The sequence below is a fragment of the Macrosteles quadrilineatus genome, unplaced genomic scaffold (assembly GCF_028750875.1).
Source record: "Macrosteles quadrilineatus isolate MER2022 unplaced genomic scaffold, UCM_ALF_1.0 Scaffold_7__1_contigs__length_78375512, whole genome shotgun sequence".
Lineage (NCBI taxonomy): Eukaryota > Metazoa > Arthropoda > Insecta > Hemiptera > Cicadellidae > Macrosteles > Macrosteles quadrilineatus.
This window is the reverse complement of record NW_026542600.1, coordinates 41,334,141-41,353,269: the sequence shown is the minus strand read 5'-3', so window position 1 is coordinate 41,353,269 and position 19,129 is coordinate 41,334,141. Positions and strand designations below refer to the sequence as shown.

The 19,129-nt window shown below is 38.2% G+C and overlaps 1 protein-coding gene across 1 annotated transcript in view; it reads left to right on the top strand.

Moving 5' to 3' along the window:
• Nucleotides 1–19,129, top strand: part of LOC128998055 (cyclin-T-like) — a 49,578-nt gene that overhangs the window by 4,545 nt on the left and 25,904 nt on the right. The window contains exon 2 of the mRNA XM_054424023.1: nucleotides 5,576–5,786. Within this exon, the coding sequence (XP_054279998.1) occupies nucleotides 5,576–5,786 (211 nt within the window). The remainder of the gene's footprint in view (nucleotides 1–5,575; nucleotides 5,787–19,129) is intronic.

The following is a 19,129-nucleotide window of genomic DNA, read 5'->3' as shown; positions in this document are numbered from 1 at the left end:
GCGTTTGAAAATGAGTTCTATATTTAACATTAAGATCCTGAATTTATATTAGGCCTTGTTTGTGACTTAATATACATTTTTTACTTCAACAGCAAATATAAAATTAACTCGCAGAAATTTACTTAGTTCGATGTCACTGATTTTTGTAGATAGGGCCCCCAAATGTCCCTGAAATGTCACTGATTTTTCAAATAGCTTACTCCCTGCTTTAGCACATGTATAACGAAAGCAGAGAATGAGTGTCTTGCATCTAAATTAGGCTTGACTTTCTAGATTCAACATTTCAAAACTCTTTTAATGGTTAGTACAAAGAATATGTTTACTGGAATCCAAGAATACAGCCTATTGTGAAGTGCTAGTCCAGGAAAAAGTTAGTGTTAAACGGTATATTCATTATGTTTGGGACCAGGATATTTTTGAATAGTCACCAAAAACTTATGGCTGAGTCATAACAACTGAGAGGTGACTTCTCTTGGGCGCTCGTATTTTAGTTTAAAATATGTGTTTTATGGTTATTATGGTTGGCACTCGTGCGAGTCTGAGAAGGCTACTAAACAGGCGTATTTCTAAGAACCATCTGGACCTCTGTTCACTCTCCAAATTCCTCTTCCACTATCTCTAACACTTATTCAAAATGTTAATGGTCATGTAGCACTGACCATTAACACCGCTGCCACTGTGTTTCACCTCTAGTGTAGCTAAGTTCTCAAAGTTTTGTTCCATTTGTCATCTAGGCTATTGTGTTTTGATTGTCTCTGCTATTATTTCTGTAGCCTACTTTTACTTTTTATTGTCTAATAGTTAGTGTTAATTGTTGTTTATTTAATTGATTTATTCTGTATGTATATATTTACAATAGAGGGTAGATATTGACACTAAAAAAAAGTAATATTTAAGTCTTATTTAAAATTTGGTTTTGGAGGAAAAATGCAGGTGCGGTGTTACGAATGATCTGCGGTAGGAGTCTTTAGACAAAAAGTCGATAGGCCTAATTTCTTTTCGTATCGACTTTAAACTTTCAAAAGCGTCTTGTTACGTTAAGTGGACGTAATTGAGACGTTTTGTATGAGATTCAGACGAGATTGAGTGTAAGAACAAAAAAAATGGTCTTAGACCTCTTCCAATCCATTGATTCTAGTCAAACTCGATCCAATTAGACCGAATAATACCCTCAGACACCCTATTAGGTCTTAATTAATGTTTTATGGGTCCCTATTGCTAGATTATTGGGGATCATCAACAGCATCCACACCTTTAAGAATCATTTTTAAACCCACGGGTAATAGGGAGGTCACAATATGGACACTGATTTCACCCAATTAAACAAATCGGTTTGTCTCGCACAATATGGTCCAAAAATCACTGAGGACAAAGGGCTGACGTTGAAGTGATTCCTCCCCCTTTCCCTCTGAGCTCACGATGGTTGACTGTGACATATATTCAAACCCTTTGTATATCAGAGCCTCTAAAGCTACATTTCCATTCCTACAATTTGACTGAGTCGAAGTGATAGGCACATGTCAAGACCATGTCACGGCACATGTTGCACGTAGTTTGTCATGCCGATTCCATTCCAGACACAAGTCCGGACTACAACTGGCAGACAAGGTAGTTGCTCTCTTATTGTGATGTGATGAGGTTGGTGGCTGATTTTGATTATATTGTGTTCTACAAATCGCCATGGATGACATAACAGCCTCTGCTTTTTTATTTATGGCTGGTGCATACAATGAACTTAGAAGAAAAAGAAGAAAACGACCTAGATGGTGGATAAGAAGTTTTTTGGCTAAAAGACCATTGGAAGGCGCATTTAATTAATTAATGAGAGATTTGCGCGTACAAATTGGCTTCGAAAATTTCCTATAAGAAACTCAACGAAATTTGAGGTTCTGATTACCTGTCATTTATGAGCATGCAGTAGTTCGGAGGACCTGCGCATGCGCGAGTTGTAGGCACATGTGCCCGGCTGTTTCCATTCCAACTGGGCACATGTTTTGTCGCGCAGTCGGCGGGCACAAATTTGTGCCGTGACTTGTGCCAGGCTGTTTCCATTCCTAAAATTTTGGAGATTTGTGCTGGGCACACGGCGGACACATGTGCCCAGCACAAATTTGTAGGAATGGAAAAGTAGGTTAAATCAGCCGTTCAAAAACTATGGGTTGCGACCCACTGGCGGGTAGTGGGAAGAAACCAAACATTATTAAATGTTTTTTTTTAAATTGGGACCTGTAATATTCCAATAGGGCTACCCAAACGGTAGGGTGACCAACAGAATGCTACTGAGCAACTAGAAAATGAACACTACATCAAAATATTTTCTGTATATATTTACTGTTAATCGTCATTAGCCTGTTTTAAGTTTTGAACTAGGAATGTTCAAATAAAAAACTAAAAAGTAGGCTTTACCTTCGTCAGCTCAAATGTTATAACTGTTGGTTTGCCGTTTTGGCATCGAATGCCATCATCAGACAAAAATCTCGGCTGAAGTAGCGTCGCCGAAGTAAAACACATAACACACACAAGTATTTATGAATAAAATTTACAAAAACAAACAGACCTGTCACACAACATGACATTTTCACGTTCTGAGCAAGACACCGTTTGTGCTTATTGACAATACACAAAATAGACTTTCCATGTAATGTAAAAATTTGAAGCCATGAAAATATATGAAGTTCAGGACCATCTTACCAGAGGGTACTAGTTAGTGTATTGTGATTGATTTATCATTTAACACAGAATATTGCCATAAGTTGGTGACCATCTCAACAGATTGCTCTATGTTTTTTGGCTTCAAATCTTTACATTACATGTGAATTCCATTCTGTGTATTGTCAATGGTTATATGTTCTAACTTCGACAACGCTACTTTAGCCGAGATTTGTGTCTGACGATGGCATTGCGATGCCAAAATGGCCGTAACCAACAGTTACAAAATTTGAGCTGCTTGATGAAGTAAAGCCTACTTTTTAGTTTTTTATTTAGTTTTGTGTTTCTCACCATCCCATTTAGGCACCTATTAGACGAGGTAGCCTGGCGACGTCGCCAACGACAGTAGCTGGCGACGCACTGGCCACCAAACCTAGTAGCCAGTTGAGTAGCTAGAATTTTACCGCCGTTACTAATTTTGTTGTGAGTGCTTGTCTTGTACCTGTACTTGTTATGAGCGGTATGTTTACAGTGAATAATGAATGATTATAAGTATCTTCTCCTTCTGTTACTTCTGAAGAAAAGGAGGCGAAGGAAGAGAAAAATATACGTTGATCCAATGTTTAGTCTGCTTAGTCTTCAGTGTTCAACTTTGTGTCGGCCAACTTCTGCCAATTTTTCATGTGCTCTTCTGGCTTTTTATTTGCTTCTTTCTTTTGATCGCCTATCGGCGGCTCTTCTTAATTTTTCTTTGATTCTTTCTTTTGTTCGCCTTTCGGAGGTTCTTCTTTTTTCTTCATATCATTGCGTATTCCTTCGACTGAATCAGATGTAGACATTTTATCAACTGAAGTGAACAATTCACCCACTCAAAACACAAGTGTGCAAGTACCCCCGTGATATGAACTGACCGAGTGGCGACGTGATACTAGCGACCTAGTGTAATAAGCTCCATATGCTACCGCAGCGTCGCCAATATGGGTAGCAGTGGCGACGGGGCTCGGTAGCCAGTCGGTCGCCAAAGTGTGGCTGCGTCGCTGGCTACCCTCGTGTAATAACATCCATTAGAATCAATGACCCTTGACAAGCTGAGTAGCCAGTTTGGTCGCTGGCGACGTATACTCAGCTAGGCTTCCTCGTCTAATAGGGGCCTTACTTAATAGCATTAATAAATTTACATTAATGAATAGTAAATAGCCTATTAATAGTATTTAATAGGTGGGTGCGAAAATATTGGAAATTTGGAAAAAAGTCAAAAAGTTTAGGAACCGCTGCTCTAGATATCAGAATATCTTGTCATTGCACCTGATTTGAAAATCTGATTTATTTTAAGATTACTTTCATCCATTGCATATATTGTTGTCTACATAGTACCTGATAGGCTAAATACAATTTCTTGATTCTATGTCATTGAATTGTCCCCCAGGTGAAAATGAAAATAGAATAGTTTTCACTTAGGTACTTGCACACATGTAACTATTGGCAGATATCTCACTTGCAAACTGTAACTGTGGTCATCATCTTTGGTTTATTTCTTATGAAAACTCCAGAAAAAAATTTAGATTCGTAGGCAGATTCTAGAATGTAGACTGGGTTAGCATTATCCAATTACAGTAGACCCCCTCTTAACCGACCTCGTATTAACCGATAATCGGGTTATCCGCCTTTGATCGTGAAATAATTCAGTTTGTTTTAACCGACCTTGCTTTGAGAGCAGTTCAGTTTAACCGCCGCTTTCTAGGAATCTCGGCATTTCCGCTCCCACGCTGGGCGATGAGAACTGAACCATACGCTTAGCTCTACAGGATATGACTAAGAATAGGTTATTTTGTATTGATCACAAAAAATATAGCATAGCCTATTGTCAGTTTGTCATCATCGTTCGTTATCGTAGCTCGAGCACATCTGATCTGATATGTTATCTGTGCGGCAAATTTATAACATCATAAAGTGCGTTACGATTTTGAGAACTGATTATCTTATCGTTAGAGTAAACAAACAACGCAACTTGTAGGGAGAGCAGGGTAGGGGGGTTAACAACTCCAAGGTCAAGATAGTTTTTGTGCTTCGCTCAAGCCTACAGTGAGGGGTTATAAATAAACATCCTGTCCCTTGTAACAAAATGGTTGCTTGTATCTTTAATTTCGACAAAAGGTTCTGTAGGCTACTGTATTATGATGGATTTGAAGAGCATCAATTAATACATTACAGTACTAAACGTATTAAAATAGAAATTTTATTGACTGTTGCCTTTTTGCCTAGTACAATATTATATTCCACTGAAAGTGGGCCTATTAGACTTAACCGTGTTTTGTGTTTATTTGTGACTTTTCCATCAATACGAAAAAGGAGATAAGAGTAGTTTATTTTATAAATAATGCAAGTATGACTTAAAAATATTGATTATATAATTCCAAATGAATAGCTTTTCATTATGTTATGATTTTAGGGATTGCCCGTTTTAACCGACCTTTTGAGTTATCCGACGTAGGTCCGGTCCCATTAGGGTCGGTTAAGAGGGGGTCTACTGTACTATATCAGCGGGGTATTTTGTCCAGCACATAAGTACCGTTGGATAGATGATGTGTCTATCCAATGTCAAAGTAAATATTTTTCAGAATGCCTATTCCACGAGTTTTAAAATATTGGTAGGCCTACTCTGTTTAGTACAGTACAAATTCAGACATTTATATTTGGAATTATTTGTTAAAATTAATAAATATATAATACTCTGCCTTGACACGCACTTGTAAAAATAGATTGACCAACATTACTTCAATCCCTACATTAGTTTTTTCTCTTCATTCTCATTTTAGTTACATAGGTAAGTTTTTGCCTTCGAACCATTTAATGTGGATTTATTTTAGCCTATATTAATACATATAATAAATTGGGTACAGTTGCAATCCTTAACTATTAAAAACAGTACCCAGCTATGTATCAACACCGCAATTGTTTACATGCATCGGTTTTACGTATTCCACTCCTTCACGCAGTTCCACCGCAATGCTATGGCAGCAGCGGCTCTGTTCTTGGCAGCTAAGGTGGAGGAACAGCCTCGTAAACTGGAACATGTTATCAAGGTTGCTCAAATGTGTTTGCACCGGGAACTCCCTACCCTGGATACTAAGTCAGAGGTTAGTAGTTAGTTAATTATAAATATCTAATTGAATGTTACTTGCTGCAAGAATCTAAATTTAATACGCATTTGCAGCATGATAGTTATCAACATTCAGATGGAAAAAATATCAAAGCTCATCTGATGTCAATTTTATAATTAGGGCCTAGTTAAAATCTTGCTAATCAAAGCACATTAGGACCGGATCCTGTTTGGATTAGACTAAGTGGTTGTTTGGATAAGGTGGAATAACATTTACATTTAAAGCAAGAACATGGAATCCTGTTTTGCAGTTTTGACTAGGGTTTGGGATGGGGGAGAGAGCTCAAGAAAATATCGAGGGGCTTAGAAACGGAGAAACAATAAAAAACCTAAGTCGTAAGCGTCTCTTTCCCTTCAATATTAACAGTATCATCATACCCTAGGGTCCCAATGATTTGGTTCTTTTTACTCCGATGCAAATTTAATTCTGATAGCTCTGATAGCCTGAAACTGCAATAGCTCAGAATATTTTCTGGCCTATTTGTACAACAAACTACTGAATTTAAGAAAAAAAACAACTGCTGTACACAGAAAATCTGTATATTTGCAAACAGCTGATAGTAGCAGCCTGAAGTTAGAAGTAATCATCATCTGGTATATTAACAGACAGTATATAATCCAAATGTAAAATATTTCTCTATCTGGCATTGGTCCACTGATGAACCACTGGTTATTAACTAATAAATACAACATGTTGAGTAACATTGACAAATTGTAGCCAGGAAACAGTCAAAACTATTTATTTTACACAATTTCAACTAATATTCTGGTGGGAGATCAAATTAACGAATTTGTCAAAAATTCAGCTAGAAAAATATTTGTCAGCTAGAAAAATAACTTCAAATCACAGAAACACTAATGTTATCAGAACAATCAACATTTTAAAAACAAAAACTCTTCTGTTGACTGTTTTTTCTTATACGTAACATATAGATCGGCTGGAAACCCATTTGAAAGAAATATATGATTTTGTAACTTGGTGCATTTTGATATACAAAGTGGTATCAGTCTGCAAGGAGAAAAAAAACCGTTAAATTAACCTTATAAATAAGCCTACCCATTGTGATTAGAATAAAGTTTGTAGGTTATTGATAAAAATATATCAACTTAAGTGAAAAAATCAATTTTTATTACTTAAACAAAAATTGTGAGAGCTATTAGTTTTTTTTTTTAAGATATGCCTTTTTGGGAATCACAGGAAATTTCTCAAAAGTGCTATTTTTTTCATGTAGGCTAGTAAAACATAGTGTTTGAAGTAGGTAACTAATTGTAGGTACATGTGACAATAGATGACCATCAACACAATATGTCAAAACATCGGCGAGTGTCTTGCTGACACCTAAAATATTACTTTTCTGGTTCTGGTCAGGGCTAGAGATATACAAGGGCTAGGCCATGCGAGCTCAGAAAGTGATGCCAGGTGGCTCCCCACCACTCCGCCGCTGTGACGTCACGGCGATACCTCGGGCTCCCGGCACCGTATATCTTTGCCTGTGTGAGCTCTGGTATTACCGCACATTTAGCGTTTATTGAGCTCTATGTTGGACATTTTTTATTAGGTATCAATGTATTTTATAAAAGTAATTGATTTTCAAATAGCATTACGTATAACATCAATTTTAATAAGTAAAAAATTAACTTTAGTAGATATTTAAGGATGGGAGTGGAATGTAAAGCGATGGCTAAGAATACTGTGATTATTGATCCAATGTATTAAGTTACTGTGTAATATCTGTGTTCGTATTGCTCGAATGTATCTTAATGTATGGATTATTAATTGTATTTATTTATTACTTATTCATACATTTTAGGATTCATTGAGGTTATATAAAATACATTGAGGTTGTATAAAAATACATTTCCTATACTTAGTATTTTGAAACTTTTACAGGAAGGAAAAGAATTTCAATTAATCAATTACATTTTATTATAGGCCCTACATATTTGAATACATTAAAATAACATATAGTTGCAAAAATACATTAAGTTGCCTGACTAACTAATCTCAATCTCTGTTGACCAATAACAAGTCGAGTTTTGGTGTGATTTTACTTTATCAGTTTACTACGTGATTATAAGTTGTAAATGTTTCGTTACGATATTATTTATTGTGCCTCGACTGTAATGTGACATTACTTTTAGAAACTTGAGACACTATTTTTTAGCCAGTTTTGTGAACTTCATTGACTGTTTACCAACAACGAATATCGCGGGTTTGACTTTATCACTTTAATCGTATTTATTAGTTGTAAAAATTGTACTTATTTAGTTTATAAACTGTTTTATGTGGATATACTTTCTTAATTTGAGGTCTGGGACATTACATTTAGCCCGTTTTTGAAACATTTCGTCATAATTAACAAACGATTTAATCGCCAAGTGAAAAAGGCACAGCAGCATTTTATAGAAAAAACTATAAAATATTTATTTTTGTATTTGCCTTTATAACTATGTATATTCATGTTGGGGAATAAGTTTACTTTCATGTTATATAGTTGATTTGTGGGGTTTTGACCCTCCGAGTGTTATTTGTCGATGCGTCGACACATAACACACTTTGTGTAGTGTTTTGTGTCGATGCATCGACTCACAAACACTGTTTACGGCGAAGGCTCTATGACTGACAAAATTGGATTGAACTGCATCGAGTTAGGTATCGTTTTATTTGTCAGGTTCAGAGCTTTTTCCGGAGGTCTGTCTCTAAGCGCTTTTCATTTTAGTTCCGAAAATATTGTAGCAGACAGCTGACATGCGTATTTGTGCACTCAGCATAGCAATGGTGGTGGCGCTGCCTACGATTGATAGGCAAAGCTCTCTCAAAACACTTAATGCTTTTTACCATGCGGTTGGCATTCTGGGTTTTAGTAGTATGTTTTCTGTGCTCGCGCCGATGTATCTCCGCTACGTCACTGAGGAGTGGCGGGGGAGGGGAAGTAGGATCAAGCGGCGACCGCTAACATCAAAGGAGTGAGCTTGCCCTTGTATATCTGTAGCCCTGGGTTCTGGTACGTCATTGCATCTCTTCATATGAGGTCAGGCAACCAAGAGTTGTCTTGCCGTCACAAAAATCATTCATACCGAGCAATAATGGTATTTTATGAGTTTCAGTTATTTATAAACCTTGGTTTCAGCCGCGTTATTATTATTAATAGACTTGAACTGCCGTGTTTAAAATCTCAGCTTACTCAAACTTAACAAACACAAACTGAACATTGTACAACAATTAAATCACATTAAGAACAAAACAACAGAAAGTCTTTTGCTAGTGATAGGTTACTTGCCGTGTTACCAGTTATGGATACTGAGGTGTGGAAATGGAATTGGAACAAAGGCAGGTTTTTAATATCATTAGTCAACAAGTGTTAAAAGCAAATCATATTAAAAATGATAAAACGTTACATAACTTATATAAAAGTTGAAAATATGTATACATAAACATTAAAACACTCTTAAATACCCTGCCACAGCAAACCTGCATATTAAGTGAATTTTCATTTACCTATCTGGATTTCTACTAAAATATTCCCTTAAAATTGTCAGATTTATTTCCTATTTCCTTAACATTAATTTTAATGAGTACTAAGGTTTGCTGTTACAGAGAAGGTAATGAGGTTTGTTTTTTATTGAAATGTTGATTGTGTTGTACCGGTATGTGAAAAAACAAAATTGCCAAATTGATTGAATCTATCATTAACAAGCAAACTACAATAGTTTTGTTTATTCTTCTTAAGAATAACATAAGAACTGTTAGGCATAAAAGAACGCTTCAATATACTACATTATTTCTTTTTGAAAGCTCTACAAAATGGTTTGGAAAGAAATTTTGAAATGTTACGTTTTTAGGCTCAAAAATGGGAAAACCCAATTTTAACCGCGTAAACCCTGTTCCCATAGTCTGATCATGCTTGTAAATAACTGTAGGTTTAAACGTTTGTACCAAATCTAATCAAAATTTTATAATTTTTGCTTCAGTTATCATGCTAACAGACACACATATATGAATTTGAACAGATGGTTTTTTGACCTCTGGGGTCATCTAATAAGTAAATCGGTCCCGGGTCCAGGCCTTACCATGATACCTACAGTAATATAGCTTATTCCCTGTATGGGAAATTCGCTCTAAAGATGAAATCAAACCTAAAAATTTTGTAAAACATTGTCATTCCTGCTCTTTATTCATACATGCGCGTGCATTCTACATGTTACCATGGTTACTGATAGTATCAAATGGTAGGCTACCATGCTTATGTTTCACATCAGTCCTTGAAATCAATTTTGAGTGTTGTGAGGTTAGGCCTACATATCGAACGGATGGGAACAGCAGGCAATCATCATCACCAGGGTTAACAGCATCTTGGATGTACATCTTAATATGTGTATATATAGTAATAAGTTATTAGATAAAACGAGTTCTATTCAAGAAACTGTGACCACTAACACCAACAATCGCATCTTTGGCTCTACCCAACCCTCCTTCTGTGGCTTTTCATCCTGTACCACAGACCAGTGATGCGCGATTGCGAGATGTTACAATCGAAACATTTAGATTGTTTAAACCTCTCGAGACGTTTCGATTGTATTTTTGCTTAGCGAGAGGTTCTTACAGAGAGGTTTTTATCGAGATATTTGTGGCGATTGCTTCGTTTCAGCACGGCATGAAAATATAATTTCTCTCGTATTCGTCTAAAAGAGAACCGAGAAGTCCTTACCGAGAGTTTTGACGAGATGTTCATTGGGATTGTTTTGTTAAGTACGGCACAGCATCGCACATTAATAATTATTAGCATCCAATTTCTATTGTATCTGGCGGGGATTGACCCCCAATGAGACCACCAATGTCTTTCTTACTTCAAAACCGAGTAAGGGAAGTTTCATGGATATATTACTTACTTTATCTACCTCACAATACTTACATTTTTACCACTCAATAAAAACTATTGACAATATATTTCACAAACAAAATGTTTGTACAGTATCTAAATCTAAATATTATTTACAATGAGACTGAAAGCTCTCGTAAATATCATGTTAACATTATTATTACCATTATTTTAAATAATTTTCTATTTCTGCTGACATGACGGAATGGCGTTAGTAGGCCTATTTATTCAAAATAATATGTTGTAAAAAATAGTCTATTATTCTACAAGAAATTGTGACGTAATTTTCCTGGCGGACGACAAGTGGGAAATTACGTCACTGGTAATAAAACGAAGATCCCAGGATTCGCCCTAGTCTGGTCGCGGGGAGTTTCCCAGGAGTCGATAGTGATTCGGATAGCCTAAATTTGATAGCCCTGGTTGTCAGAGCTCGAGACGAACGTTGCGGGTTACTAAACACCCTACTCGAAATCACCACTCTAGCCTAGGGCTTGTGGGGGAATAAATAATTTTGACTTGACTCTGTGGGCAAATATCTAAATGACACACTACTAGCTAACTTAACAAATCAACAAGTAAGCTAAGTAGTCACTCCGCTTACCTACGGAGTTACGTCGTCAACCTGAAACAAACAAGGTTAGTACAAGGTAGGCCTAACCTAGCCTAACTCCCACAGAGTCTGAATTTACTAAACAAGGTGTCGATAAAAGGTCGGATGTCGGTTGACTCAGATGATTTTCCAGCCGACACGTACGAGGTGCTCACGTAATTGAGCTCGGTAGAGGTCGTAGGCGGCTGCGCTGCGGGCTCACGTGACCTCACTATGCCCGAACCCGATTCAGTGAAGGCCGTTATGTACTGGAGCCATGAGCTCCATTCTTCGGAGGTAGTGCAGCCACGGGACGTGGGCTCAGGCGACCTCCTGCGGCCTGAGTCCGTCTGGCGTTTCCCGCGCGACAACCGCAGCTCGTAGTGGCCACTACGACTTGTTTGCAGTAGTAGCACCGCAACACCTTCGGTCGATCGCAATCTCGGAAGACATGCCCACGTGCATCACAATTCCAGCAGACTGGAGGGTTGCGGTTACTCGATGGTCGGGATGGACTGGTAGACGGTAGGCCCCGGTTTCTATTATTAGGAACGGTGGCTGTCGTATGCTTTGGCTGGTTAACCCCACTCCTTGCAGGGTAATCACCAGTGCGGCCGGTCTTGGGCGAGGTAGGTTGCGGTTTACGGTCGGGCTCAGAATAGTCCATCACCGCAACATCGACGAAACGGTCCATTCGACGCCTGGGCGTGTAGGCCGTCTCAGGCACCAATGCTTGAGCGACCGGAGGGGGAGGACGGAACAGCTTACGCTCCCGTAGCAGCTCCTCGTATTCGTCGGCTCGCTCGATGAGGTCGGGTAGCGTGACAAAGTCATGACGTCGTATCATGAACTTGTATTCCGGCCTCATGTTCAAGTACACCAGGTCGATAGTTTCCTGGTTAGAGAAAGTGCCGCTCCGTCGGATCAGGGTTGTCAGAGCAATCACAAAATCTTTAAATGCCTCTGTTTCACCCTGAGTGCGCTTCCGTATCTCGTCATCCAAGTGGCGATGATAGCCAGCAGGGAAGAACTGGACCTCGAATGCCCGCCTAAAGTCGTGGAAGGAACGCCACATCATTTTGTTGTTCCTGTACCAGAGGAGAGCTTGGCCATGTAGAAGTGAAGGCAAAGCCTTCAAAACGTCCTCTGGCGACAGAGAGTAGGCCTCGCGCAGCTCCTCTAGACGCTCCAGGAACGAAACCGCATCTCGTCTGCCGTCGAAGCGCAAGTTCCACTTCCGGACCTTGTCACAGAGGGCGGACGACGTTTTAGCAACGTCATCAGGTCGGTCATCACTCCGTAGGACATACGAAGACCGGACACCTCCATATCCATATATTGCAGAGCCTCTGTGTCTAGTAATCAATCAATGTTTTGATGAAGGAATTTTTCCCTATCAATTAAAAAATGCTGAGCTGAAACCACTTTTCAAAAAAGGCTCAGTAATGGACCCTGATAACTATCGTCCTATTTCAATACTCCCATCTTTGTCTAAAATCTTTGAAAAAATTGCTTACAACCAAATCTATTCATATTTCGAAAATAATGATTTATTTACCAATAAACAATATGGTTTTAGATCTGGGAAAAACACTATATCTGCTGTCTCAGATTTCATAAATCAGGTTTCTGATGGCTTGGATGGGTCTCAGAGCACAGCTGCGGTGTTCTGTGATCTATCCAAGGCATTTGATTGTGTAAATTACAATATATTAATGAGTAAACTTAAATATTATGAATTTTCTGATATGGCTTTGTCTTGGATGCATTCATATTTGACTAACAGACATCAAAGAACAATAATCGTAAAAAATGGTAAAAAATGTATTTCACAGTGGCTTAACACTAAGTGTGGGGTTCCGCAAGGGTCAATACTAGGCCCCTTGCTATTTTTAATATTTATAAATGACTTACCTCAAAATGTATCGTCTAACCTTATCTTATATGCTGATGACACTACAGCAATAGTTAAATCAAATAATTTGCAAAATCTTAAACAAGAAATCAGTCTTTCTATTCTTAATTTATCTAATTGGTTTACAGCCAACGGGCTAAAACTTAATAATTCTAAAACACAGGTGATGTTATTTCAAACAATTCAGAATAGGCAAAACTCCACTGTTGAATTATCTTATGATAATAATATTATATCCTTTACTGAAAATGCAAAATTTTTGGGTTTAGATATCGATAAGAATTTAACATGGAAAACACACATAAAAATGGTAGTTGGTAAATTAAATACGGCTTGTTTTCAAATGTATGTTTTGAGAAATGTAATAGATTTAAAAACTAAACTCACAGTGTACTATGCAATGTTCTTTTCTGTCTTGCAATACGGGATTGAATTATGGGGAGCAACTTCTTATTCTAAAGCAGTTTTCAAAATTCAGAAGAAATTTATAAGGATTTTATCATTTATGCCTAAAAGAACCTCATGCAGAGCTTTATTTGCTAAATATGAGATATTAACTTTGCCTTCACTTTATATTTTTAAAATGATGGTGAATTTTAAAATTAATTATCAAATGTACAATGATAAACAAATCAGTCATCCTTATCTTACACGCTCAAAAAATTTTCAATATCCAAGACATCGCCTTTGTTTATATGAAAGATCTCCTTATTATATGGGATTAAGGCTTTACAACAGTCTACCCACTAATTTTAAAGAAATTAACAGTATTTCAAAATTTAAAAATGATTTCAAACGATACCTTTTACAGAAAAATTATTATAATATTTCTGATTATTTAAATGATAAGTAAATATATTTTAGTTTAAGCTATGTGGATTTTAGTTTTGTTATGTAACTTAGTGTTTAAGATCTCTGACAATATCACCTGTTTCACCAGCTAACGCTGGATCCGTGAAATGTTTTGTGATAATAAAGTAATATTTCATTTCATTTCATTTCATTTCATATCCATCCCTTGGCCGAGACGGGACTGTGTATCGGGAGGTTAGCGGGTCGATCCCGTGGACTGGAAGCTCGGCGTAGTCCTCCTCACGTCGTGAGCCCCGCTGTTCGAGGTTCAACACCTCGGCTAACGTGTGCTCTAGGCTGCGCATGTCAGCATTGGGCGATAGGCCGAGCATCTGCCGCATGCGGTCCAAAGTGTGACGTACCGGATCGGCATCAGAATTTTCCGGGAGCGAAGACCTCGGAGCGAAGTCGAAGGCATGTCGAGCGTCAGTCAAGTTCTCTAGTCCTGCGAGTGAGGGTTCATGTGATGCCGAGGTGACCGCAGCAGGTGGGCTCTGACGTTGGAACGTAGCCCTCGGTAGGCCTACTAGGCCATAGGTACCAGGTGGTCTCCAAGCAGTAGGTTGATGCGTTGACCCCGTTCGGCAGTCGAAAGGCGAAAGGCGTGGAGTAGGCTCATGCATTGAAGTCCGGGCCTGGTTATCTAACACCTGGCCAGTCGTGAACACCTCCTCCTGGGAGGTTGGAGAAGACGATGTGCCAGCGTTGCTCCGCCAGTATGTGCAGAGACGTTTGCGCAGTTCCGCCAGTGTACCATGTGATGGCAATTGGTGTCGCGCCATCTCCACCATCAACTGTTGCTTTGACAGCTCATGTATCCAGCCGACACGTGGATCATCCGTTGGGTAGAGCGGAGCGGTATAGCCGGTCGAGGTCACCGGTCGTGTGTACACCGTTGACGTAGTGGTAACTGTTGATGCACACGAGCAGGTAGGGATAACCGATGACGTAGTCACCACGGCCCCAGCCATGGTTAGAACTCCTGGCGTCGTTGTCAAAATTTCAGGGAGTGAGTTGGGCATAGCTGTAAAGTATTAGTGCACAACAAGACAAACAAATTGCAACAATAGTTTAAAAGGCTGAAATTGATTAACAATTATGAAAATCCACAATAGGCCTCTTTAAATTCAGGCCTAACGTTAAACAGCACTAAGTAAGTCCAAACAAATTTGTTAAAATAGGACCAAGTCCAAACTGCTCCAAAATCCAATAATAAAAGGCTAAAATGTAATAGGCTACTGTAAAGTAAACGTTTTACCTAAAATAAATAGGCTATCACACAAATAGGCTAAAATATTTAACGCTAAACACCAATAGGCCTAGGCTAGCAATAGGCTACAATGACGAAACCAGAAAATATGTAGGCCTAAGCTACCTAATAAACTAGAAATGCTAGGCTAGAACGTTAACGTAGAATAAAAAATAACAGTAGGCCTAGGCGAATACTTGAAAGGCTAGAGCGGTTAACGTAGGCTAAAATCTCACAACTCTCCGTCAGCTGCTACAGCGATCTTAGCTTGAGCTCACCAAGTACTATCAGACTATCCAATCACTGGTCCAACTGTTTCGGGCGCCATTTATGTGACGTAATTTTCCTGGCGGACGACAAGTGGGAAATTACGCCACCGGTAATAAAACGAAGATCCCAGGATTCGCCCTAGTCTGGTCGCGGGGAGTTTCCCAGGAGTCGATAGTGATTCGGATAGCCTAAATTTGATAGCCCTGGTTGTCAGAGCTCGAGACGAACGTTACGGGTTACTAAACACCCCAACTCGAAATCACCACTCTAGCCTAGGGCTTGTGGGGAAATAAATAATTTTGACTTGACTCTGTGGGCAAATATCTAAATGACACACTACTAGCTAACTTAACAAATCAACAAGTAAGCTAAGTAGTCACTCCGCTTACCTACGGAGTTACGTCGTCAACCTGAAACAAACAAGGTTAGCACAAGATAGGCCTAACCTAGCCTAACTCCCACAGAGTCTGAATTTACTAAACAAGAAAACGAGTTGGCTTAAGTTGTCCAAGTGAGACACGAAACGAGAGAAAAACTGAAACTAAAAATAAAACTGCTTCAGGAGCTGATACGAAAAAAGAAAAACTAAAACTTCAACTTCCCCACGTGTTCAACTTAAGCAAACTTCTGCAATAATTATCAAGCAGAAACCTGTCGGCTGGGGCCAACTTCGGGGCGTTTAGGAACTTTACAAAGGGGTTTAAGAATTTAAAAAGAAAGTCCCAAATATGGATTACGAAACGTTAATCGAAATGATCTGTCACCAACTCCGATACTTTAATTAAATGAGTTGGTTAAAGCGTACGACGAGGACTGCGAATCAGGCCTAGCCTATGAACTTCGACCAAGTTCTGCCGAAAGAAAAACCTAAGTTGTCTAAGTTTTATTATACAACTTACCAAACGAAGTAATAATGCTGTAAAAAAACGATTTTTCGCGCACTCGATGCACCACAGAACTTATTGTGACTTTTACGACGAAGTAGTAGCACGGAAACTGCAAATCGAAGACGAAAGGACGAATAATTAGCGAATGCCTCAACAAAAGCCGGGAATACGAATGAACCAAACTTCACAAAACTTCTTCTTACTTCACCTTCGTCTCAGAATCGAGACGAAAGTTAAAACGATTCCTGATTGGTCAACGAGTTACAGAAACAAAAAAAAAACTGGCAGCGAAGGCAGGCGCATGGCAGCTTTAACAGGCTTACAGCCGCGTACCGCTCAAAAGGTGACCCCGCTGCTCATCTTCTCTCCCGTAGCCCGGCCTCAGACGCAGTCGAACAGCCAAACAACCAAACTGACACCAGCGTCGTCTGCGGTCTTGGAATTTGAGGTTAGGTACGATGTCAGTTTAGTGTCGCGACTAGGCTTACTCAACAGCTTATGTTTAGCCGTTATTTTACCTCCTACACATTTGACCCGTTACAAAATCTATAGAAAGAATTAACATCCTCGTAACAGCTCTCATGAACTGTAGACAGTTGCAGACAGATGTTTTGGCTTAACGAATGCAACAATCGAGAGAAACATCTCGATTGTACAAACCTCTCGCTAAGTAATCGAAACAATCGATAAGCGGAACATCTCGAGAAGGAAAATAGTGGTTTCAGTGAAAGATAACTTAAACTTTATAAGCTTGTCTACAGAGAAACAGTTTATTTATTTAATGATATTTTACCTCTTTAAAATGTATTCTTATGCTAACTGATCTTGCTGCAGTTGGTTAATGTTGATTTATCAAGACTACTGTATAAGACGTAATTTAATGAAGGTCAAGGTTTCTGGAATAGAACTTGTTGTATATTGAATTTTCTCTACAATATTTTGTAGGCTAATTTTTTTGTTTTTACAATTTTTAGTTAGAAACTCCACCCAGTCCAGAATCCCCCTTCAGTAGGAATTATAAACCCAAGCCCAAAAGCTGTGTTTCCCATTCTGATCGCACACGACCAAAAACAATCCCGCTTTTGCATGAACCTTACCCTTCTCCTGGCTTTCCATCTACATCACGCTCTCAGGTACAGTATCACCTTTTTCCTCTTTATCATATTGTAAGTAATTAAAATTATGTAGGTTGAGTGTAGAAGTAAGGTATTTATGTTGGACTATACCATAGTATATTTCATCGCTAGGGACAAATCTGATCACTAAACTGACTCTTTCGACCCGAGCTCAAGTTTTACAATCGAGGTGAAGCCGAGGTTGGAAAAACACTTTTGCCCGTGAGATGAACTATATTTTTTGTCATATTGCACTATTATTTGAACAAACTATGTTACAAAACTAAAATAGTTTTAATTTAAAGATAACCCCTCAAAAGTAATTCTAACTTGTTTTCAATTTTATTTGCTAATGGAAACAAGCATCAGTTAAGTGATTCAATCGTTTTGTCTATTACGATTGTGTTAGTTTACATCATACTATCGATATGTCGAAATATTTACAATAAGTCAACAACTAACTACAATCGATACATTTTGATAGGCCTACATGCAATTTCGTTTAAAAAAATTTACAACTGAATTGACACTAGCAGATTATTACTCCCTAGAGGGATAAAAAGGCTTTTTACTCCACAGAGAGTAAAAATGCTACTTTATACCCGCAACGCATGCTTTATAAAAGGCTGTGTTTGCTGCAGAATGACGAAAAACAGTTAAGTTTATTACCTACCCCTACGACTACTGAGTAGTGTCGGTTATCCGATACCTTCTCCTCTGGAGACGATCTGGTACTCCATGAAATCGCATGATGTGTGTTATATTTACTGTGAATGGAGACCTATGTTTGAGTGAAGGAATTGCTTTATTGCATATTCTAATTACACTAGTGGTGTTAAGTACTTTGTCAGTCATTGTTTGTTATTTGTGATACCTACAAAACAGAAGATGATACCTTCAAGACACATTTTTGTTTTAATGGAAAAATAACTAAGTTTTTCTACAGTATAAATTGCTTTTTTTTATATTTTCCAATGGGTTTTTATTATTTACATGCTTATCTGACCTAGCTTTAGTCCATTTTGGTATGATAACCGAGACTCTACTGTACAGACCATAATTTAAATAAGTTATTTATCACAGTTTATGAAACTGAACATAATTTTTTCCTACCACTGCATGGATTACATTGCCACACCTTTAAACAGTAGGCAATTTAATAATAAGCTTATTTCCGCTTTATTCATGCCTCTCGCTAAAGCAGCTTATGTCACTGTTGGTGTTTTTTTATCAAACTCTTATCATACCTTACCTAGTTGGCCACTCAAACCTAAGCAGGTTTTTGGCCTCGCCAACAGCTTTTAACAGCTTTATAAAACACTAACATGCGGTAAGCAAATATTATAGCTAACCTAAAAAAGCAAACATAACTTAAATGATATTTTAATATACAACTATACCTAAAGATTAATCTGTATGTTATGATAAGTTAACTATGGTGGTAGGAAAAATCTTGTGTGTATTACAACATAAACTCATTTCATGTGTCATTGCCACTCTCCAGATATACAGGGTGAGTTTTAAATGAGTTCCCCCTTACTTTTTTCTACATTTCTTAAGATA